Genomic DNA, 26,585 nt, shown 5'->3' with positions numbered 1-26,585 from the left:
CTAACCCAGTGGCAGTACCATCTACACCGTAGTTGACAAACTGTGTTGTTTCATCATGAATAAAAACTCTTCATGTTTTAATATCACTGACCCATATACCATTTTTTGTTTTTCTATAGTTCTTCATTATACTACAAGCAATCAGTTCATTAGCTAAAGCATCTGGGATAAAAAAAGTTGTAAAATTAATAATATATTCAAGTTACATAAATTATCAATGTACAAAACTTAAACTTATTCAAGAATAAAAACCAAGTTGAAGAACATTTGAGAATGAAATTGAAAAAAGATCTTTTTATATTTAGGCTAAACTAAAAAAACAATATGTGATAAAAAATGTGTACCTAGATGAGCTGTAGACATCTCCTAGTACAATTTAGGGCTCTGTTCATTTTAACTCGGCCTTGCCTCTTAATGACAATATCATCATGTTCAGCATGCCATCTTTTCCAAAATGATTTCCCAAGTCTAAATGGTTTGGATAATAAGGTTCAGTATTTTACATCTATTTAATATCTATGGTACCCTTGTACCTGTTGGGATGTTGATAAATTAGTTTAAAGAAAAAACTTACTTTCCATTTTGTAGGGTTGTTTTTGCACTTGGTGATACATTATAAGTTTTCTTCCACCTTTTTTTTTTTTGTTCAAATGACTTCTGATTTTCAGCACATCCAAAATAATTTCAGAAATTTCTTTCTTAGAGAGTCCCTGGTGGAGTCTGTTTTTGTTTCCGATAAAACAAACCATTTCCTTCTCATCATCTGGTTGTAACACTCTCAAATTTTCCTTTTTTACATCCTTAACTTTGTCATCTAATCTTCTGTCTATTGTACCATGATCTTTAATTAAAGGAAACTTTCCTGTTTTTAATGCTGCCTGTCCATGTTTTTTATTTTCTGTGCACCAATCTACTGCCGCTGATATTTAAGTTTCTTTAGCTCTTAAGTCCTTTCTGTAAACTGTTGCTTCAGATCAAGTTTCTCGCTTTTTCTTTGTTCTACTTCTTTTTCTACCAGCAGAATTCTTAAAATTAAATTGCAGTTTTCCCATACCATTATTTTATTTAAACACTAAAAATAAAGAATATACGTACTTGATTAGAAATTATAAGCACAAAATGAACAGAAAGGTACCAGTTATAACCATTTTACCATTTTTTAGCTAAAGAAGATCAGTATAAACATTCTCTCCATTCCTGGCTATTCTAAGTGAGCTTGTGGAGGCATATTTTACCTTATGTAATGTAGTGTATAAGGGGGAAATCGTGTAGTTTTTAAGAGACTTTACTAGGTAAAATGCTATTTTTTGTCAGACTTAGTTAGCAAGCTTCCTTATATATCATACTACACTGATTTCTGATATAATAAGAAAAAAATTTAGAACTTTCAGAAATTTTTCATCCATACGAATACAATTATGTTCCTTGTAGTTTTTGAGGAGAATCATGAAAAAATCAGAAAATTCACTCTGCTAATTTTCACTAAATATGGCAGAACAAGGGTAACAACTTCCAGGGAAGAAAAAACTTATAAAAGGTATTTTCAAATCACAAAAAAAGGGTTCAAATAGTTGACAACGAATTTACTCCATTTTGAAAATTTGCGTAGTTTTCAAGGGAATTCTACCTGTATTAAAAAAAAGTAATCTTATGAAAGATTTTTTAAAAGACATGGAAAAATAGTTTCAAATATTTGAATTTATCATAAAAAATACATGCAAAAATACAAAAACATACAAAAACAAACATACAAAAAATTTACATTATTAATTTACACAAAATGCGTTTATTTAAACAATCATTATAATTAGTTTTTTATTTTATTTAAAGCCTTCCAAAAATAAAAACATTAGAATACATCAACGGTTAATTGTTATTCATTATGTAATAATTTTTTTATTGCATATAAATTATTAAAACATTAAAACAGCCATGGTCAATTTGTAAAGAAAAAAAGTTATTAGTGTGATCAGTTACAGAGTGCACGTCATTTCTGTCCAGGCCTGATTTATATATTTATTACCTTGTCATATGCTAAAACGCTCTGTGTAGCATTGGCAACTTTGTTGATGAAGAAAATCAATATATAAAGTGGGACCACATTTAACCATTAAACAAACACATAAAGAAGAAGGGTTAAAATTTGGAAATAAACGAGACAATTATCATATTAACTTTCATAGGTACAAAATGAGTGTTAAAATTGCAGCTTAAACACTATGTTTTTCAGTTTCCAATGCTATTGAATTTTTTATTGGTCATCCAACTTTTCTAGATGCTCAAGGCATAATTTCAGTAAAATTTTAGACAAACTTCTTGATTTGTTAAACTCAAAAAATTTGTTAGAAAAAGGAACAAAGAAACCTCTTTCTATGTTCCTTTTCTTAAAACTGTTTCTGAATCACCAAATTGGATTTAAACCAATTAAGAAATCTGTAAATTAATTTTTTCAGACATCTCTAGAACTCTTTTAATTAAAAACTGAAGAAAGACTTATGTGCTTGGTTTTAACATAACAGCTACATTTTTCAGAAATCACTTATTTATCACTTAACCTTTTGTCAAGACTTAAGAATTCTTTTAAATTTATTTTTATATATAAAATGTCACAAGGTTACATTTGAATTGTTATTTGCTTTTATTTGTGGAAAAAATAGTTTCAATAACAATTCAGTTGCACCTAAGTTAAAATCTGCTTTAAAAGAATTTTATTAATAAACTCTTTTATAAGAAAATAATTTAGCAACTGTCTTTCTTTCGGACAAAGATCTTCTGGGTCAATCCTTTTTATTAAAGTGGAGTAATAAAAAGATCTCCTTTTATTGAACAAAATGAGGATTTGAACTATATTAAAGAACTTACTGGTTGCCTCTCATCAGTCTCTTCTTCTGTTTATAAGGAATCTATAATTGAGTATTATTTTCTTTGGGGGTTTATTTTTAAAAAACGTTTTAGTAAAATTACATGTCTGACACCTGCAAATAGTTTGATTTTTTCAACAGAGTTTGTCCCCAGGTCATAAATATTCTATATTTTGAAGTTCACCATGAAAAAGTTTTAAAACTTATAAAAATCATGGTGGTTTAATATTTCCATCTTATAATGTTTTAAAGATTGTTGAAAAATGTGTTTTTAATGGTGTATGGGACAGACCCATACAATCTGGAAATATCTTTGAGAAATAATCTTAAAATGTTGATGGTGCACTTTATAAATCAACAACTTTCAAATGAATGGCTTATAACAAGGATTTGTTATTGGTCCACTACTGTTTTTGATATATATAAATGATATAGTCAAGAACTTTTGTTAGCTTTTTGCAGATGATAGCCAGATTGTTGCTATGATCAAAAACAATATGGATATCATATCAGTTCATAATGACCTCGACGCCCTCATAGACTGATCCAAGCTATGGGAGATGTCCTTCAATATTGAGAAATTTGGAAAAAAATTATGAAATTTGATGAAAAACCAAGCAAAAATCTAGATAACTGTTACTTCACTATGAAATACGATATTGGAGCTGTTTTAACCTTGAAACAACATAAATTAAGCGAAATCTTGGTGTCATTTTTAACAATAAATTAAAATGGAATTACCACATCAGACATACAATTAATAAAGCAAATATAGTTCTAGGTATACTTAAGCAAATATTCAAATCTTGGACGGGGCCTATTTTTGTTAGATTGTTTACAACCTTTATTTGACCTCATTTGGAATATTGTGCATCTGTTTGGAATTTTTTTCAAAAAAAAGACATAAGGGCTCTAGAAGCCGTCCAGAAAAGAGCAACTAAACTTGTTCCAGCAATAAAAAATTTAGATTACAAAGGCTGTTTAACTTATCTTCATCTACAAACTTTAGAACAAAGAAGGCAGCAAGGGTACACGATACAATATTTTAAAGCATTCAAGGGGTTTAATGAAGTAAATTAATTTCATATCAATACCATACCACATTCCCTTTTAGCACTAGGACCTGCAAGTATGTTAGAGGCTCTAAATTAAGACTGTCGAGACAATTCACAAGAAACCAAGCTAGATATTACTTCTTTACAAACAAAATTGTATTCTTATGGAATAAGTTGCTAAATCAAGTAATCAATTCAATAACCGTCAACGATTTCAAGAATTGATATGACAAGTTGATTGTCGTCAAACAGGCATCTGCTAAAGTCTGCTTGACAGACTTTATGAGAAATTTATTTTTTTCTCATTGCAGATTATTGTATTATATTATATATATATATATATATATATATATATATATATATATATATATATATATATATATATATATATATATATATATATATATATATACATATATATATATATATATATATATATATGTATGTATGTATATATATATATGCATATATATATACATATATATATATATATATATAAATATATGTATATAAATATATATATGTATATAAATATATATATAAATATATATATATGTGTGTATATATATATATATATATATATATATATATATATATATATATATATATATATATATATATATATATATATATCTGTGTGTGTGTATGTATGTATGTATATATAAGACATGGATGAATATGAAGTGCACAGGCGTGATAGATTTCAAAATTTTTTTAATGTTCATAGAAAGTGTTGAGTCTTGGGTTATACCAAGAATATTTACCAAATTTGATGCTGGTAGAGGTATATCTGAAAATATAATGATTTTATTAGCACAGCTTCTGTTTCGTTTGGATGGAAAAACCATTTTCAAGAAACCATCTGATACATTTATTATATACACATGTTTCTATTGTCTTTGCCTGGCCTGATAGTAACATGAATTAATTCAAGATTTTTTTTTCAATTTAAAATTATATGGTTTATTATTATTGCAGCGTTGACCCTGACTTTGTTTATTAAATCTGGCCTTGGTCAAATATCATCCCTGGTTGTTAACTGACATGAGGTATCAGAATAGCATTTTTTAACTACATCATTTTATTTTGTCATTTCACAAAAAGAGTTTCTACAATTATATTAGACAATTTTATCCTACAATGATATTGGAAATTCTGTTGAATAACTTGAAGAGCAAGTTTACTATCACTAAGAACATATCAGTTCACCTAAAAAGTGTATGGTCTAGTGGTCGAGACAAAATGTCAAAAAAAAATGTTTTCCATATATCAACCATTTTACAGATAAAATGTATGGTGTTTAATAAAGTTTGGTAATTTTTTCAACAATATTCAACAAATGCTAGTTACTGCTCTTAATGATAAATTTACCATAACTATTTTATTATGTTGTTGTATTATATAATTATTATGTTATATATTATGTTATTCAACTATTCTGTTTTGTTTTGTATTAGTTTCTAATTTATTATTCTAATGTATTATTGTGTATTCTAATGTATTTATTATTCTTATTGTGTATTCTAATGTATTTATTATTCTTATTGTGTATTCTAATGTATTTATTATTCTAATGTATTAGTTTCTAATTCCTAATTTAAGCATAATAATAAGTCAAATAATTTGCTTCTTACTCTCAAGTGCTTTCAGATGGTAAGGGATGAAATAATTAGGGGGTTATATAACATTTTTAAAAAAAATAATAAAAGTATTGAATATACCTGCTAAAAGTTCATTTAAACAAAAACCAAGAAATTAAAATTTTGGTTTTAAGTAAAATCAAGTGTGGTACCAAAATTTTGAGCAAAATTATGATTTAAAAATTTAGATAACAAATCAATTAAAATTGAAAATTAAAATTTATGACTTTAATTTTTTGTTTTAACTTTTATTTGATATATTTTTTTAATTTTTTTTTACTTTCTGACATATATTCGCTATAATCGCATACTATTTTATTTTGTTACATTTTTTACTTTTTGATCAGTATATATTATTTTATCTTTTTTTTTTTAAATATAAAATATTTAGTTTTGTTTAAATTTTACTTTTACCACGGAACACTTTTGGTTTTTTATTGTGTTATACAGTGTTAAAAATACAAAAATAAATGAACTATTATGCAAAGAATTATTTACATATTTAAACAATACAATTTATAAATTATTTTATAAATGATAATTAATACATTTATTATTGAAGTTAAAAAACATTGAATTTTTTATTTGTTCATATAATAAAACTGTATTAATGCATTTTATGTATTGAAAAAATATTTAAATATGGGGCTTTGATAGTCTTGTCAAATTGCAAATACTATTATGTTTAACTTCTTGAACAAATTTAGCCTGATTTAAAAAGTTTAAGATAATATATCACTTTTCAAAGCAACCTTGCATAGTGGAAAGTTTCTGGTTTCTTAATTTTTACATCTCCAGAAGACATAAGCAACCTTGCATAGTGGAAAGTTTCTGGTTTCTTAATTTTTACATCTCCAGAAGACAGCAACTAGCTCAGCTTTCTTCTTTTCATCTTTTTATCTCTTAAAACTTTTTGACTTTTGATATTTTTTGTGCAGAAATGAGACTCATTTGCAACACACATCAATGGTTTCTTTGGTTTTATCTAAAAGTTTGTATCATTAGTATAATAATAAAAATCTTTTTGTTTTGATACTAGAGTTTCAAATTTTTTAAATGAAGGATTGTCTTGTCCACTAGTCTTTATGTCACAATATTTCAAAAGTGAAATATGTTAAACTCTGATGAAAATGATTTATAGATATCAAGATCATTTACTTTTCTGAAAATTGAAAAGTTGTTTCAAAGCGTAGTCTTATTTCTTTGGGTTTCATAGTTTTTAAGGAGATTCAGCACACCTTTACACTGATCCTCACCTGAAGAGAAGGTGGTGTGGTGTGTAGGTGTGAGAAGGTGGTGTGATTTGATTATTTACTTTGTTTATTTTAGATTAGAAAAAATTGAATTGTTGTTATTCTCAGCAGAAGTATTTCAATTTTCTAATCTTATTACAAAATAAATGGATCCCTAAGTGTCCTAAACAGATAGAGTCCTAAGACCTTCTTGCTTTGGTGCATTACCTAACTCACTTTCTGCTACAAAATTATTTAAACATTAGCTCAGAACATTTGAGTAATGATGAACTATTGAAAAAGTGATACTTGTGATAAAAGAAATTTCAGAGTTTTAATACTATTGCATCCCCAAAAACTACTGAATTTAAGTTTTTTGATTATTTTCTGCTACAATGATATAGATATGTGTTTGCTGACTTTTTAGATATTTTTCATAATTCTTTAAAAAATGAAAAATTATGAAAAAGGCAATGCTTCCTCAACCCTTCAGTCAATGTAGCAGCGCTTTTTGCATGTCTTACCAATTTATATACACTACTTTAATATTCTTCCTATTTAAGTCAGTTGATGTATGTACACTGTCCTTAAATTAATCAGTCAATAAAACAAAAATAAAAAAACAATTCATCAAAACAAATAAATACAATAATAAAAGTATGTAAAAAAAGTTAAAATAAAAACATTCTGAATTGAAAAATTCAGAATGTTTTTATTTTCGTGAATGTTTTTAATACCGCGTCACGGTAAGGAAGGAGGCGTGAACTTCCTGGTTAAATGCACTTACGTGGTGCTCTGTGACTTCTTGGGTGCTCTGTGCTTCTTGGGGCACCTAAAAAAAAAAAAAAAAAAAACAAACAACATAGTCTTTTAAGTTGCCTTTTTGTTGTTTTTTAAAAGAAAAATTTTATAACTTTTCTCAATTATTTTAATGGTTTTTACATTATTTTTACTTGATTTTGTCAACTTTTATTTTGGTTAACATCTTTTTTAGCAAAAAGGGAATCTCAACATGAAATCCCTTCTTGTTGCATTAGATGAAGATTCTATTGACGGAAAGAGTTTTTTTGCTATGGAAGATAAGAACAAGTCTCATACTTTTAGACAAGATAATATTTTGATGAAAGGCATTTTAAAAAGTCTGCAGGTTAACTATGTTTATTTTTCATTGAAACATTTCTTCAAACTTAATCACTTATACATTTTTTTTTTTCATCTATATTATTTTTATTTTATGTTTGTTAATTAATTTATTTTGTATCTTAAATTTTGGTTTTAGAACAACAAAGACCAGCTATTTGTTTTATATAAAAAAGGTTTTGCATCAATAGCGCGTCTAGAATCTTATGAAAATATAAAGCAACCAGATTATCCAAGCAAGGTTATTTTTTTAAGTGATTGCTTTGATGTGATAAGAACTTCGATAAAAAGAAACCCTTTTACAATAATACTTTTTACTAAAAATGAAAGACTATTGGTATCTGCCGAAACTGAGCGCGATTGTATGCTTTGGTTAACTGCTATTGAGCAAGAAAGAGAAGCTTGTGGTTCATTTGTATATAATGAGCCCAAATATTGTAAGTTTGAATTTTTTATAATTTAAAAAAATGTTTCTTAGCAGAACGGTGAAGCCATAAGGGGGCTATTTGATTGATAATTAGAAAAATATAGAAATGCAGGGAACTTGCCATTTTTATTATTAAAATGTAAAAACTTGTTGTACAAGCTTGGTTTTGATGAAAATGATTATTAGTGGAATAGTTTTGAAATTTCAAAATAATTCAAAGTAATAAAAAAAAATTAGTTATTATAGTAATTCAAAATATAGGGCGTTGATAATTTTATTTTTCAAAACTTCTGTGATTTTCCTAAATCTTTCAGTATCTCTGACAGTAGATTTAAGAGATGCAGGGACATGTGGCATTTGATATAATGACTTTAATATAATGATTTTTTATTCAAACTTTTTGGTTTTTTCTAAAAACCTGAAGAGTTTCTCAAACTAAGCATTAACATTAAGATCTTTTTTAGGATCTATTTGTATTTAAGATACCTATGTGCAGTGTTTAAGATACCTATGTGCAGCATAAATGATATATCAAACATAACTTTCTTTACAAACTCAATTTAATGCTCTAGCAACTTTTCAGGAATGCGATGGCCTTCTGGAACAGTTAGTTAGTATGCAATTTTAATATACTTGTGTTGTTTAGATTATTATTGTGCATCGATTGCACAATATTGTGCATAGATTGCATAATATTGGTATAGTAATCCCCATCATACTGATCATATTAACATACTTAAGCACATCATACTATTTATTAACTTATTTAAATGTAGCTGTGGTGTAGTTGTTAAATTTCTGGCTTTAGAACTGGATGTTTGTTGTACCATTCTGCTCTGGCTATATATGCATCATTGGTAAAGAAGAAGGCATGAACTTCCTAGTTAAATGCTGTTCTGTTATAAGACTTATAAGACGTCTTGGAGTACCTAAATAACTAATTTAAAAAACAATGATAATAAAAACTTATTTAATAATAAATTTTTCAAATTTAAATGCAAAAATAGTATAATTTAGTTCATGTAATAATATAATTTTTAAATAAGAAAATTTGCTGCACTACATTGTGATATGTCAACATAATTTATTAAGCGACATATAAAATGCTTTATCCAAGTCCAAAGACAATTAATTGAATCGCAAATGTTTGTAAAAATTTTTAGTTTGTTAACTTATATTTGAAGCAAAGTATTTAACTTTTGAATGTTCCAAGTTTTGAATTTTAATTGATATTTTTAAATTTTAAGTTAATAGTCATTAATAAATAGAATTTAATCGAAACTTAACCAAATTGAAGATATCATTGAATAAGTTTAATTATCCTTAGTTATATTTGATGCAAAGGTATTTTATATTCGAGAATATAAAATACCTTTAATAAAAACCTCAAACTGCTAGTGGTTGGCGATCTGGTTGGCAAAAAAAAATGACACAAAGGGTTACCATAAAACATAGAAACGAGGTCGGCAATCTTTTGCCGGCCTTAAACACTTTGAGGTTGGCATTGCCGAATGCTGACCTTAATTCTGAGGGTTGCATATATATGTATATATATATATATATATATACATATATATATATATATATATATATATATATATATATATATATATATATATATATATATATATATATATATATATATATATATATATATATATATATATATGCACATGTATACTACATATTTAGAAAGTACAAAATTTTTTTATTGCAGTAAAGTCGTGGATCGTAAATGTTAGGTGTCGTGGTAACTTTTCATTAAAAGGTTGGTATCTTTTGGGTGTTACTCTCACACAACTTGATTTTGTATCACAATCAGTAGCAGGAGTTGTTTCATCTCTCGATGTTAAGTCAATAGAAAGAAGTGGGTACACTGAAAATTCATTTTATATGGAAATATGGATGTGTAATACCTTATGTTTGTTATGGCTTGATATGGAAGATGCACAAAGTGCTTGCAGCATTGATCAGCTCATTAAACAGTATAGTACAAATTTATTTATCTTTTGAAAAAAATCTGTTTTGTTATTTTAGGTTCAAACCAAGTTCGGAAAAGACCAAAAACTATTTTTAAACGGGGTAACAACAAGTGTTTTTTATTTTTAGCTGGAGGAAAAAATATAACAATTGCTAAATTAAAAGCTCTTATTTTTTTTAAATGTTATTGTTTACCAATTTTTATAAAAGTAGGGCAATTATATAAAGACTGTTCTATAAGGAAATAAAAAGCCAAGATCATTTTGACTTTTTGTTGATTATGTTTAATATTATTAAGAAAAGACTCAAAAGTTTCCACAGAAAAGTTTCTGTATAGAAAGCAAGTTTATTTGAATAAAAAGTTAAAAAACTTACAAAAATATTTTTTTATTTTCTATAATTTATTGTAAAAATTCTTTTATACAGGTTAACTGGTAAAGGAAAAAAATCATTTACTGATAGCCCCTTACTGCGAAAGTCTTATAAAGATAAAGCAAAAAATACAACTCAAATAAATCTATTGTCTAAAGCTTCTCTTTATTCCGCTGGTAATATATTTTATTTGAAGCTTTTTTAATTTTAGTTAAAACTTCAAGAGAACTAATGAAATAATAATTTTTTAAGTTATTGTTTAATTAGATGAAGATGAAATATCAAGTGCTTCATCTTTATGTTCTTCTCGTTCAAATTCTTCTGATTTCCAAAAACTTAATAAATTCAAAAACTCCTCCTCTTCCTTCTGTTCCTCTCCCGAGCTTCATCCACAAGATCACAAAAACAGATATCCTTATTACAGCAGTAGCAGTTCAAATGTAAGCGAGTGCAATGACATCTCTCTACGAGATGGCGAAACAAATGGTATATTTTAAAGATATATTTTGCTAACTTTTTTTTTTCCATTGAAAAGAAAAGAAAGTTTTTAGATTTAACTCTTTAAATACTCTTTATTTATATTTAATTTTTTAATAATTTAATTCAGAAATAAGTTCAGAGATTTTTTTTCTACAATAATACAAAAATAAGTTCAGAGATTTATTTCTACTATAGTTTATTAAATGATATGTAGTTTAAATAATAATTTCACACTTTATAATATATATATTTTAATATGGCTAACATTATAACATAACAATGGCATTGAAAACCACTCAAAACAATTTAACTAAAGATTTCTTTAAATTATTTAATGAATTAATAACTTTAATAAACTAATTTAATAAATTTACTCTAATAAGTTAATAAATTAAAATTAATAAATTAAATAACTAAGTTATTTATGTGCACAAGGGTTATAACTAGATGTGGTCGCAAATGATGAACTTTTATAGCTTAATTATTTAAAAGTTCAAAAGAAGTGAAATTTTATAGAGATTTTATAATTAACAATCTTTTTCAAATGTAATCTTCTTAAAAAGGTTTTGTTAAAAACACATTTTTAAATGTGTTTTTTCAATCTTTGTTTAAAAACGTTAGGTTTTTTAACAATAAATTTTAAAAATTTCAATTTTATGTAGAAGTTTTTTTTTTTTTCAAACATTCTATGAAATTTTTAATCTGTATTAAAATGTTCATCAATTCCTACTACAGGTCAAAAGATTATTTTTTTGTCATAACCAGGGTTATGTTATTTTATTGTTTTTTTATTTTCATTTTATAGTAAAAAGTGTACATTAGGGCTAATGTACACTTTTTACTATAAAATGAAAATAAAAAAAACAATAAAATAAAACAAATTAAATTGAATAATAAAAATAATAAAAAACAACAATATAATAATAGAAATAATAAATAACAAAAAACATTATGCAAAAAAAAAAAGCCATAAATTTAGTTTATATATTATAAACTATAATGTTAAAATAAAATATAAAGTTTATATATATATCAATTTTTAAAGAATATATTTTTTTCTTTCTTCTATATAACTCTTGCGTGCCAGAAAAAACCAAGGTAGGGAAGGATTTTAGTCCAGATCTAATAAATGGGTATATATACATATATATATATATATATATATATATATATATATATATATATATATATATATATATATATATATATATATATGTATATATATGTATATATATATATATATATATGTAACATATATATATATATATATATATATGTATATATATATATATATATAACATATATATATATATGTATATATATATATATATGTTATTATTGTTATTATTATTATTATTATTATTTTATTATTGTGTTCTAAAAATATTTCATGCATTGAATATAAATATGTAAAATACTGCTTTTTCCATCATTTTGTTCATAAAAAATGTAAACATCAATGTAAAATCATCATTATAAGCATCATAAAAAACATTATAAGCATCATGAAAAACATTTTGTCCACAAAAATTAAGTTCAAGCAAAATTTTTTAAAATTAAAATTTGAAGTACATTTAAATTTAGCACTTTTGCTTTTATTTTAACAAATAAATTTTGAGATAAAATTGATTACTTCAATTTTAATTTATGTTTCCACAAAAGCATGGCTAAAAATAAAAATCAATAACGAGTCTAGTAACTTTTGTTAAATTTATTTTGAAATTAGTTTAAAATTGAGTTTAAAAGTTGTTTTCAAAAAAAAAATTTTAAACTAATGTCTGAACTTATTTTAAAAACTTGTTTTTGTATGTATTTTTACATTTTGTGGTTTCTTACATGTGGTGGATCATAAATGGCCTTGTATGATATTCTTACGTGTGGTGGATCATAAATGGCCTTGATAAATGCTTGTAGATGCAGAGGAAATATAAAGATCTAGATAGTATATATATATATATATATATATATATATATATATATATATATATATATATATATATATATATATATATATATATATATATATATATATATATATATATATATATATATATATATACATGTATATATATATATATATATATACATAAATATTATACTGCTGATTTAGGTAAGCAGTCTGACGTCATACTGAAATAGCCTGCTGCCAGGAGGGGCTTCAGTACATACATCAACTGACAAATAGCCTGACTCACATTTATGCATATATATAGAATTTTGTGTCACAAATCTTCATGAGAGTATTTTTTAAAGAGATGATTTGTGAACTTCATTAGATTGTAGTGAACTTCTTTCAGACATCTGTGAACTTCTTGCATTTTTTTTAGAGCTAAATTTTTACATTTTTCATTTAAACAGTCTGGAGTTTATCACAAAGCGAGGTTTATGGCAGACAGTATCAACTTGGTTGTTATTCAGATGAGAATGTACCACTCTACCAGTCAGTTATAATAAACACAACTTCATTGTATTTTATCAAGGATTATTCTTGTCTTCCCATCAGCAAGAGCAAAAAACTAATAGTTTTGCTAAGAAACTGAAAACTGAAGACTACAACTCAGAATACTTTTTTATGACATCCTGGGCTTAAGAGGTCTGAAACTCAGATTGAAATTAATCTTATGTCAAAACTGGATGATTTTGTAAATGAACAGTCCAAACTTTTATTCTTGCTGCTGCTGATATCAAAGAAAGAACTGCTACTCAGAGAAAACAAAGCATTTTAAAATGAGGAAATTTTTTTTTCAATGCCTTTTCTCACTTTTCTCAGTGAGCAAAATCAATTAAAGGTTTCATTGAGAGAACAATGAAGATTCAAAATACTCTCCAGGTATGCAGAGTTATGTAACACAGAATATAAATGACACTTTTTACTCTAATAATAATGTGATGAATATATTTTATAAATTTATGAACTTATAGTATTGTAAGGTAGTACAGAGAAAACAGCAGCAGATTTCAAAGAAAGCTACGAAGAAAAATCTTAAAATTATTTAATGATATTTGAATTAATAATATTGGTTTATATTATTATTTGGTTTATTTTTTTTTTAAGCTAAATGATAACCTAAATCTCCAAAATTATTATTATTTTTTTAAACATCTTCGCTTCCAACAAGGCTGCAAGCAACTACTAATTAGAGTTGGAAGTTACTGGAAGTGAAAATATGAAGATTATAGAGCAAAATAACAATTGACAGACGACTTAAAGGATTGCAAATTATATGAATCAGGAAAGCAAGATGAAGGAAGCGAATTCCAAAGAACTGATGTTCGAAGAAAAAAACTAGACAAAAAGAATTTTTGGAGCACTTAGGAACAGTCATAGAGAAAGGATGAGACTTAATTGAATGACGAGTAACACGAGAATGAATTTTAGTAGATGGTACAAGAGATGCTAGCTCTTTTGAGCAGTGCCCATTATAGTATTTGTAGAAAAAAGAAAGAGAAGCAACATTACAACGATGTGATAATGGTTGGAGGTTGGCTGCAAGAGCAGGTCCAACTATGTTTACAATGCGTTTTTGTACCTTTTCTAAAAGAGAAAGGGCATCATTAGAAGATCCAACCCAGATATGGCAACAGTATTCCATAAAAGGCCGGATTTGAGATTTATAGAGATATAGAATCCGAAGTAAGAAAGTATCAAGCTCGATAAAGAGATGCAACCTTAGCAGATGCTAATTTTGCAACAGATTTGATATATGGTTTCCAAGAAAGCTCAGAAGTAAGAGTTAATCCTAGATGATGAAAAGTGGATGACTCATCAAGTACATTACCGTTCATAAATATAGGAAGATCTAAATTATTGGGATAATGATTGGCTAAAAAAAATTGAGTTTTATCTGAATTGAAGTTCATCAGCCAGTGTGAGGCCCTTGCTGTAGCAGAAATGAAATCCTTTTCAAGCTCAAATGCCCCTCCTAGCAATCAGAGAGTGTTGGTTTCTCATCACGACAAGAATAAATTGCAGTATCATCAGCAAACAATGCCACCTTAGATGTGAGAATATCTGGAAGATCGTTAATGTAAATTAAAAAGAGTATAGTGCGAAGGATAGAACCTTGAGGAACCCCTGAAGTTACAGAATAAGAAGAGGAGTGCTGTCCATCAAGGATAATATTTATACTGTTACCAGATACACCATAATAAGAAAGGTTATGGAGAAGACCAGCATGCCAAACTTTATCAAAAGATTTAGAAATGTCAAGAGCGATGGCCTTAATTTCTCAATCTCTATATTGATGATCAGGTAAGTTATTAGATTTTAGTAAGTTATTAGGTTCAAGATGAGAGATTAAGTGTTTGTTAATTAAAGATTCAAAAACCTTGCTTATGATAGGAAGAAGACTAATTGAATGGTAGTTAGATGAATCAGATCGCTCTCCAGAATATTTGAAAATAAGGATAACAAATGCTGCTTTCCAGCAGGCTGGAAAACAAGACTCTGATAAGCACATGTTGAATAGTTTTGAGAGTATAGACGACAGCTCCGGAGAACACTTCTGCAAGACTATAACAGGTATGTTTTCTGGGCCACAAGCTGTAGAAGAGTCTAAGCAGGAAATCATTTTAGATTCAGAAGCTGGAGTGATACGAATGTCAAGCAATGGATTAACCTGTTTGTTGGCAATATCAAGTAGAACGCAACTAGTGGAATCAAGAGATATTGATGAAAAGTTTTTAGCAAAAAATTCAGCTTTGTCTTTAGGTGAGGTGACAAAGTCTGAACCATACAAGATAGGTGGAATAACAGATTTACCCTTATTATTGATATTATTGAAGATTCTCCAGAAGTCACAAGAGCCTAATTTTTGAGATTGGCGTTAGACAAAACCTTTTTACAATTGTTTCTAGCAGTAATAAACAGATGTCTGTTTTCTGGAGAATTGTTTTGCTGATAAATATGGTAGTAACAGTTTCGATTGGCAATCGCAGCAGCACAGTGTGAGAAAAACCATGGAGGAGAGTGAGGCTTGACCTGAAATCGTCGAGAGGGAACAAAAGATTCCGTTGTAGCCGCCAGCCTGAATCCACAAAGTTATGTAAGAAGCACATTTGTCGACAGGAAGACAAAAGATTTCTACCCAAGGGCCATCACGAAGAAAATCACGGAAAGAATCCCAGTCAGCTTTACTGTAGTTGTAAGAGGTACGATAATAGGGGGATTCAGGTGATGAAGAAGAATGAGATATTAGTTTTAGAGAGATCAAACTGTGATCAGAAGCACCTAAGGGTGAATGTGGAGAAACTGAGCACTGACTAAGATCAGAAACAAGACATAAGTCGAGTAGAGAAGTTAAATGATTTGGATTGTCTGGAAAGCGAGTTGGAAAGTTGACTATTTGAGTAAAGGATTGAGAAATGCAAAAGTTGTGGGCTTTAATGCCTGCAGAGTCACTGACACTAGAGCCAACCCATTCAGTGTGATGAGCATTAGAGTCACCGAAAACAACAATATTGGCTGATAGATAAAGAGAGAGGGCTTGGTTAATATGATCAGAAATAACATCAAAAAGAGTGCAGTCTTGAGATGAAGGAAAGTGATGTAGAACAAAGAGAAAGGTGATAGAGTGAAGTGGTCCTAAGCGAAAGCATATAAAAGAATAGTCCGTGGATTCAAACCAAGTTTCACAACAAATTGGTAAATTCTTAGGAATGTAAATGCCCAGGCCAAGCATGTGACCATTGGAGTCTTTACAAATTAAAGGAAGATAACCATCAACACTAAGATCACAAGATGAGACAGCTGAACTTAAATTAGTCTCACAAAGAGCAAGTAGTTCTGGTGAACTTTGCAAGAGATAAGACTCAACAGAAGAAAAGTTACTTCGAAGACCACAAATATTAGTGAATGATAGGTTTAGAGAACTTGGCGATGATGATGCTTTTTTGTGATTTATAGTGTTTGGTACTTTATTTATTTTTAAATTTGTTAAAGAACTTGACTCAAAACATAGATAGTACTCAGTACACTGTTTAATAGCCCAAGCAATTGCCTCATTACAATTAATAAACTCTAAGTCGTAACAAAGGGCTCCTAATATGGCCTTGGCAATGCACACCAAAAGTACAAACAGGGACACCATCCATGCGTAACATGGCACTGTTAATACTTTGATTTTTTTCAGCTCTTGATGAAATAAGCCTACCACAGAGAGCGACCACAGAGTTTAGGAAACCTGACTACCAGCCGGCCTCAGAACCATAAAACTGAGTTTTAGAGCTGTACCCTCATTAGGAGATAATAGAATGAGTTGCTTAGTCATAAAAACCGAGACACAAGCAAAACCCATGCATTGAGTCAAGAAGTTCCAGCATTCAACATCATAAACTGGAAACTATGTATTAAAAATACATCTGCCCCAGCCTAATAGATGATAAAGGGGTGAGAGGCTGGTCAACAGATAAAATCTGTTTACCCCTTTATTTATTTATTATAATTTAGCTATTTGAGGTTGAATCCTTGACTTTTTTTTAATTATTCACAAAAAATGACGCAAAATCATTTTGCCGCATTTAAAAATGAATTTTAATGAAAAAAAAGATTTCATTTTAAAAAAATGTTTGACACGCACCGTTAGTTGGTTTTGATTTTTTGTAACATTTTTTTTCTAAACATTATGATAAAAATTTTATCTCAAAATTTATTAAAGTAAAAGTAAATTCACCTTCCACTTAAGCAACTTTTTTTTCTCTTAAAATATGTTTTAAATCCTGGATGATATTGTAATAAGGTTACAATATTACTAAAATACTAAAATGAGCCCAGATAAATTTTAGCCAAAATAAGTGGTTAAAAAATTATTTTTGGGTGATATAACAATAATATAAGTCATGATATAAAAACGATGTACGAAGCAGGAAAAAATATAGTTTAGAAGTAAAGCTTTCTCTACAGTCCGAATTAAAAGTAACTTTGAGACCATATCTAAATCGAAATTTCAAACAATGCAAAAAAAACTTTTTTAGAAAAAAGTGATTGCATTTAAATTAAGCATGGTTGTTTGATTTTTCTGAAACATACAGTTCGGTTATCGAAATGTAAATTTTGAAAATTTTAGCAAAAATTTTATATAATTTTATACAAAAGAAAATTTTATAAATTTATAAAAACATTATTTTACAGTTTTAATAATTTAAAACATTTTTTTAAAACAATTTTTGTACATTTGTCAAACTTATAACTTGAGTTTAAAATATATAATTGAAATTGAAATGTTTTTTGTTATTAAAAAAAGTGTTTTTCACTGATAAATTTCAGTTAGTTGGCTTATTTAGTTTTTTTTTAATTTATTTCATTTTCTAAATATCCTTCTTTTATTATAAAAAGTAAAGAATATTATCTGTATTGTAAAGGGATTTATGACAGTTTCAAGGTTTTAAAGATTTTGTTCATAGTTTTAATCTCCGTGCTAATATAAAAAGTAAGGCAACATTTTTTAAATACAAGTTACTCATGATATATGGAATATGAAGGCAGAATTAGATAATAAGTTGACAAGTGAGCTAAAAAATGTAGATGGTGTAGGATTTACCACTGACTGCCGGATTTCTAGAGCAGTAGATTTATTTATTTCTTTAACTCTGCATTATGTTGCTAATAATTCCTTTTTGAGAAAGTTTGTTATTGGCTGTGAAGAGTTTTCAGAACGCCATACTCCTCAACATATTGCTAATGAAATAGACAAAATCATTAAGTCAGTTGCTGGCTTAAAAGCAAAACTGATGCTGCTAGCAACATGATAAAACCAATGATGCTTTCAAAGCATGTAACTAATGCTAATTTGTGTTACGATTGTGATTGTGTTCGTTGTTGTGATCGTGATCAGATTAATACTTGTTTAGATAGAGCATTAAAAACAATGAAATTTATTTGAAGTAATGAAATTCAAGATGGTCTTGACATCTGCATAAAACTAACTTCAAAAACTCATCAATCATTCTTAACCTGTCAAGAAATTAAAAAAGAATGGAATAAACTTGATGATGGGTTTTTTTAAATTACTTAGTGCCTAAATTTCAATTCAAAGTATTAAATTAATTGTAGCATAACATGATATTTGCTTCTTTTATAGTGCCTTTTGTTAAAGTATCTGGTCCTGTCAAAATGCAGTGGAACAGCCACAGCATGATGGTGGAATCAATATTGATATTGAGACCAGCTCTAGAATCTATTAGAGACTCAGAAGTTATCTCAGAGTTGCAAAAATTAATACCTGATGCTAGACACTTTGTTATATTGAATCAACTTTTATCAATCTTAAAGTGATATGCTTTCAGCTGATAACATACTTACAATTCAAAGTGTTATAGCAGCATTTTATATCATTCCCGTGCACCTTACAAATAAAAAAAATGAAGATATTATTTATTACCAAGCATAAAAGCTTTTATTGAATTCTTGCTTACTAAAATTGAAAGTAAAGTGCCAAAATGTGGTTCAAAGGATTTTCATAACAGAATTGCACAATTTCTACATCCATTTTATCAAGGAGCTGTTTTAAAAAAATTTGAAGTAAATTTAATTATAAATTTGATTATGAAAATTTAAAAAGCATTACAATTTTGTGCTATTTTTTAATGTTTTAAATCAACCAAAAGGCAAATAGTGGCTATCTACAACCCCAACCCTGGAAAATTTATTTCTGTAGCAAGCACAGAAAATTTTCATTGCATGGAGTCAATTGATTTTTGTGTTGCTAGTATGTCACATGTCAAAGATATTACAATGGGTGGTATGTCTTCAATTGAAAAAGAAATGTCTTTTTTTTATCAATTCCAAAGCCTGTCGCTAGAAGTAACACAAACGTTTCAACCTGGTGGAAGAAAATTCAAAAATTCTTCCCATCTTGGCTAAAACCTTCCATCTTGGCTAAAATGTGCATTCCTGCATCAAGTTCTCCGTCTGCAAGGGTTTTCAGTTTGTCAGGAAATATTGTAACTTGTTACAAAGAAAACGTTTGCACTGGCAACTTTAAGAATATCAAACTGTAAAACTGGAAATTGATTCTGCAAATGAAAAAGTAGAAAAGTGATAGCTTTTATTTTTTTACTATGGACAACTATGTCTAAGTGTTTTAACATTATTTTGTTTTGCTTTCAAGTATATACATATTATCTGATTTGCAAATATGTTTATTTGTTTTAATTTTCTATATTGCTTTGTTTGCTTTCAAAAATATAAATATATATATCTGTTTTGTTGTATATTTAATAAATGGCCGTTAACGGATTTTAACGTGAATTCCGTTAATTTTTTTTTAACACATCGGAAATTAACGGTTTTTAACGGACCGCCAAATGCCCATGCTTAATTTAATTTTTTTATACGTGTTTTGATCATATTTGAAGTTAGACTTTGTTTAACATTTCACAACCTCTTCTTGGTTATTATTAACTTTTTATAGTCCAAACATAATGTAAGATTATTTGTTTTATTAAAGACTAATAAATTGAATAAACTTAGACATAAAGTGAATGACGTTATCTTCAGTGAGTAGTAATTGAATAAACTTAGACATAAAGTGAATGACGTTATTTTCAGTGAGTATTTGGCATTATTGATGAAAAAAAAAGAATCAATAAAATTGTCTACATTGTTTGTTTTTATGTCAATGTTAACTGTTTCAAATTATACTTTAAACGTCATGAATTCAATATTATATATTAAACAATAAGATTTTCTAAATAACATTACATTGCTTGTAAATTTTTTAAACTAATATAACTTTTAAAATTATTGTTACTAATTTTGATATATACTTATTATTGGTTACAAAGCTATTTGAAATTTATAAAATTGTTAAATATTTACGTTGTGTTGTTTGTTATTTCTTAATAAATTTGCCTTATCTAAGTGGGTTGGTTATAACTTAACGACATTTTAATCAGGAAGTTAAATTTAAAGTAAAATGTTTTAAATTATTGTAAAATAATCCTTTTTCTCAATTAAATGAGAAAAAAAGCGCGAAATATTAATTAAATTACTTCAACAACAACAACAAAAATCAAAAAAATATATTTTGTAATGATTTAATTTTAATTAAATACGCGTTGCTTTCTTAAACGTAACAAAATTATTTTTTATTTTTATATCAAAATACGCACTATCCTTGAATATTTTACATTAAATTACTATTAAATTAAATTACACCCGTGGTTATAATAAGATCTGCCGATTACTTTAAAGATATTTGTGTATTCAAATATTATTGTTTATTTAAGAAAACTGTTTTACTTCACTGCATAATACTTCTGCATCTTCAAGTCTCGCTGATGATGAGAGCGACGTGTTCCTGGATTTAGAGCAAGGTATTTCTTTTTTCCTTTTTTTTTTTTTTTTTTTTTACAAACGAAATTGATTTGTGTTTTTACGGTGGTAATAATTGTGTACTGTGGTTGTAATTGTGTACTTGGGTAATTACAATTTTATATTAAATAATATTGTTTTTAAAAGGTGAAAGTAATTTTAAATGTAAAAAATCGTGCAATAAAAATCAAATAGTAGTTATAAAAAGTTTGACTTTGTTAATCAAACAATAATATTAAAGTTTGACTTTGTTAATCAAGCAATAACATTGAAGTTTAACTTTGTTAAGCAAATGATTGTTATAAAAAGTTAGATTTAAAGTGGATAACGCGAAAATAAAGCTGTTCGTGGATGGTTTAATCATCGCTATGACGAATAGAAGAATTATAACCGAATGACTTTTTGTTTTGGTTTTAATAAAATTATAACTAGTGATCGATCGAAAATCGGTTTCGGACGAATAATCATTTTGAACCGATACCGAAATTTTGGTTTCGTTACTTTTTATAAATTTCAGTATAAACCAAAATTTCGGCTGAAAAGCGTTATGAAAATCAAAAATCAGGCTGTATGAATTTTAATTTTTGATTTAGAAATTTGTATTTTTGGCAATTTCCGCAAAATATTTAACCATTTCTAAACTAAATTTTAATCCTTTTGTTCACCAATTATTTAATTTTTTAGTTAGTAATTATTCACCTTCTTCTTAAAAATATAAAAACTGCAAATAATCAAACGATTGCATAATTATTACTTACTGTTATCTTGCTAATCTTAAAACATTTTTTTAAAGAAATTAAATTTAGTTTCAATAATTGAACAAAAAGTGAACAGGGATTTCGCGCATGCAAAACTGATAGTTATTTTTCTAGATTTTTATTAAGAGTATTTTTTTTTATCATTATGGATTTTATTATTATCTAAAAGTTGTTAAATGTACATGTTTTATATTGAGCTCTACAATGAAAGAAACTATTGCCAGATAACAGACTTCTTAAAAAATCTTGTTTTGTAAATAAAATCTACCAGTTAACTTATATCAGCTACCAGTCAGAGGTGGTGATTCTACGAAAAATATGAGGAGGCGGGGGGGGGGTGAATCCTTAAAAGGTACCGACTGATGCCTTGAAAAAATAAATAAAAGAAAAGGTCCTCAAAACTAAAATTTACCCGACTGAATTGTGTCAAGTACCGGACTAGCCGACTAAATTCGTCAAAAAACCGACTATAACTTGGAAATCACCTTTTTTGAGGGGGTTGTTCCATCCCCCGTAAAATCGCCTCTGCTACCAGTTGTTAATTTTTAATTAAATTAAAATTAAAATTTATATTAGCATCTATTAAATTTATATTAGCATCTATTAAAATTTATATCAGCATCTATTAACTTAAACTTTGTGTCTAATTGAAACAATTTTACGTCGAAATTTTGATTTTAGAATCTTATCTTGCCGAAAATCGTAAAACGAAAAACATGTTGTTTTTTTTTTTAAAAAATTCGTTTTTAATTAGTATTGTGTTAAATAGATAATATTACGATTTAACGGAAATGAATTGTTTTTTGAATTTCTTGCTTGTTTAAAGAGTAATTATTTTTATAAGATAAATTTATCTGCCGTTATTCTTAAAAAATATCCTTCCTCCTGCTAATATTAGAAGATTGAAATTCCGTTATGAGATCGATTAGTATTATTTTAAATCGATTCTAAATTTAATTCTAAAATTTTCAAATATTCAATGTGTATTTTAATTTTAATTTTTTTTTAGTTATTTTTTTATTTTGGTCTTGTCTAGTATCATTGCCAAAACTAAAATATTGGTTTACTATTAGAGATGGCGGTTGATAACAAAAAACACACTTATGGATTTTGTTGCTACGTCTGATCTAATTAGTTACCAATTAGTTTCTATTTGTGATTCTTTATTGAGCTTATTGTCTAAACACTTGCCAAAAGCAATATTTAAAAAGTTCCTATATGATATATTTTTTTAAAAATAATCATTTTTTCGATAAAGATATTTGCAAAATGCAAACTAGAAGAAGTTCTCATGAAACGAATTTATTTCCAGTTTTTGGTTTTAATGTACGCCGTCATTCTTACGACCAATTTGTACCATTTTTCTTCAGATCAGGTAGAATATATTTTTGTAAGCGTGTCTAGTAAATTGCCATGTGGAACTTTACTGACATCAATGTCAGTTGATTGAGTTCGTTTATTGCTCGTAGTTTGTTTTATTTTTAATATGGAAAAACGTGAAAATTTATATTAAATTATGTTTTAAATGTAAAAAGAAAAATTAATTTTACTAAAGATGATAGTTAAACCTTTGGATTTTTTATATATATATATATATATATATATATATATATATATATATATATATATATATATATATAATGAGAAATGTTTTTATATATGTATATATGTGTGAGTGTATATATATATATATATATATATATATATATATATATATATATATATATATATATATATATATATATTTGTTTGTATAGCAGTTAGCACAAACGATTTAACATCAATTTATCGAAATCCAACTTATGTCGACTTCTCATATAAGTCTCTTCAACATTTGTCTATTAATACTGGTATTGAGGAACGGCAGAAAAAATCCAAGTTTAAAACTTTGCTCCGCAGGAGGTTTTCTAAAAATTTAGAAAAAGCCAGTATTGATAAAGAAAAACTATCCATTTCTGACTTACATTCTTCCATCTTCGCACAACTAGAATTTCGCCCGAGCCCTAGTGTATTTAAAAACATACGCACGGTATCAGGAATCAACGAAGATTGTACAAAAACTATGACAAAATCATTAAACAGTGATATCGAACCAGTTTACGAATCAGTTCTATCGCCTAACGATTTTGCTCAATCTAAATTTCTCTCTCCAGATAGTGAAAAGGTTTATGGAGCTAATAATTTTGCAACATCTAGGCGTACTTCGAATCGTAATGCATTGCCTCCTATACCACCTCAACGAATAACTTCACGGTTTAGTTTTGATGGTGTAGATACGACCGATTTTTTTAATAAAAAAAAAGGAAAAGATTCCAAAAAAGACAATCCGTATGAAGAAGTTTCTTACGAAAAAATGATAAACAAAAGTTTATCGACAATCGAAATTCCACCACACATCACTCAAGGATACGAACAAATGAATGCGGAATCCTCTATAGTGGAGAGCAAATCTTATGAAGAAATTAGCGGCGGACCTTTAACAAGAAGTAAAATCAATGATACGCATAGAGACGCGAGTATGAAAAGTTTTTCGAAAGCGATGGTTTTTAAATTAGCTGAAAATGACAGTCTTAACTGTGACGATGAAGAAGACAGCTATGCTAAAATTTCTCCATCGCCCCGAGATTTTCAGTCTAAAGAAGATAATGGTGTTTTAAAAACATTTATGGCAATAAGAAAGAACGATTTGAGTATAGGCTGTCAATCGCCATTGGAATGTTCTCGTGTTATCTCAAGAAGTACACCAGCCCACAGTACTCCGACACATAATAGGGAAATGCCTGTATTAAATCGAAATAAAATAAGTCCTTCAATTTCGGGTTTAAAAATGAATCTTTCTAGTTATACAAATGTTTCTCCATCTTTCCCCCATAGTCCCAGTCATGATGTCGATTATTCTGTTCCATACAAAAATGAAATAAAAGAGGAAGAATTAACTTATTTAAATAATTCTTACTTTAGTACTAATGCTACACCTGAATACGAAAGCATGCTTTACCCAAATAAGCTTGACGACAATACCTACGATAATATTGAAAATCAAATAAATAAACGTTGTAAAACTTTAGCTTATGCTGACGTTTTAATAGATAAACCTTCATTAAACAACAGTGATAAAGACAAAGAACTTCTTAAAGAAGATGAGTGTTGCTATATGCAAATAGACTTTGAAAAGTCTCAAGGGGTTAGCGAGGCTATTAAAGATTTACGTACAAAGCAGTCGCCGACTAACCATCTATCTTCAAACGACAAAAATGATTACCTAACTGACCTTTCCTACAAAACTTTCAAAAAATTTAACAATACATAAGAAATATTTGTTTTTTTCTTTTATATATATATATATATATATATATATATATATATATATATATATATATATATATATATATATATATATAATTATTTTTTGTATTAAAACGTTAAATCGTTTGTTTTGATATTTGACTTAAAATTTTAAATTGCTATATATATATATATATATATATATATATTAAAATAAAAACTGAAAATAATTTATAAATTTATATTTTGAAAAAATTGTCGAGTTATTGTTTTATTTGTTTAAAATATTTTTATTTTATCAGCAAATAGCTTTAGGTACTTCGAAAATGAATGCTGGTGTTCATATGTTGAGTTTTCAAAACTCAGTAAACAAACCATTTGTTACTAATTTTTTTAGTCTATGGAATTTAATCATAAAAATATGTTTAATCTTAATATAGAAATAATAATAGTACATAGTTTTCAGGGTTACTCTTCTTAAGGCTATTTAAACACGGTTGACGTAAGAAAAATTGACCATTATTATGGATTTAAACATAAAAATTTGATAAAAAAGATGTTATTGTATTTAAATGCAACTAATGTAAAATGAAGTGAATCATAAAAGATGACTATCAAAATTAGTGGGCGTAAGGCGTTTTTGCTCTCCTTACCATTACCCCTCCGCTTCAACCTCCTTCCCCTCAATATTATCAAAACGATAAAATCATAGAAAGAAGTAAAAATTCAGTAGGAACAGAATATATAACATATTAGTTCTTTTTGAGAATACTATTACTATTGGAAGAAAAGATTTTATTGGGACAAATAGATAATCTATAGCTCTTTAGCTAGTTTTTCTAGTGAAAATAATTTATAAAAATGGAGTATATAATGCATACAGCGCCATATTAAGACAATTTTTCGAGGTTTAGTGATAAGAAATAATTCATGTTTTGAAAATTAACATTCATTTATTTAATGAAACCGCTTGATAATACAAACACAATTTTTTGGATGATAGAAATTTATAAAAATTGCTTAAAATGTCTATTACGGCAAAA

General features: G+C 27.2%; 1 protein-coding gene across 3 annotated transcripts in view; it reads left to right on the top strand.

Moving 5' to 3' along the window:
* LOC101240709 (insulin receptor substrate 1) overlaps window positions 1–25,593 on the top strand; it is a 59,412-nt gene extending 33,819 nt beyond the window's left edge. For 2 of the 3 annotated variants that reach the window (XM_065795892.1, XM_065795894.1), the window contains exons 3-9: window positions 7,783–7,935; window positions 8,068–8,365; window positions 10,073–10,340; window positions 10,762–10,883; window positions 10,975–11,193; window positions 21,415–21,501; window positions 24,015–25,593. In XM_065795892.1, the coding sequence (XP_065651964.1) occupies window positions 7,783–7,935; window positions 8,068–8,365; window positions 10,073–10,340; window positions 10,762–10,883; window positions 10,975–11,193; window positions 21,415–21,501; window positions 24,015–25,567 (2,700 nt within the window). In that variant the 3' untranslated portion in view covers window positions 25,568–25,593. The remainder of the gene's footprint in view (window positions 1–7,782; window positions 7,936–8,067; window positions 8,366–10,072; window positions 10,341–10,761; window positions 10,884–10,974; window positions 11,194–21,414; window positions 21,502–24,014) is intronic. The other variant, XM_065795893.1, reaches the window with a different exon arrangement.
* Window positions 25,594–26,585: the final 992 nt, after the last annotated feature.

The sequence above is a fragment of the Hydra vulgaris genome, chromosome 04 (assembly GCF_038396675.1).
Source record: "Hydra vulgaris chromosome 04, alternate assembly HydraT2T_AEP".
NCBI classification, from domain to species: domain Eukaryota; kingdom Metazoa; phylum Cnidaria; class Hydrozoa; order Anthoathecata; family Hydridae; genus Hydra; species Hydra vulgaris.
The sequence above is the reverse complement of the archived record's forward strand: the minus strand, read 5'-3'. Positions and strand labels throughout refer to the sequence as shown.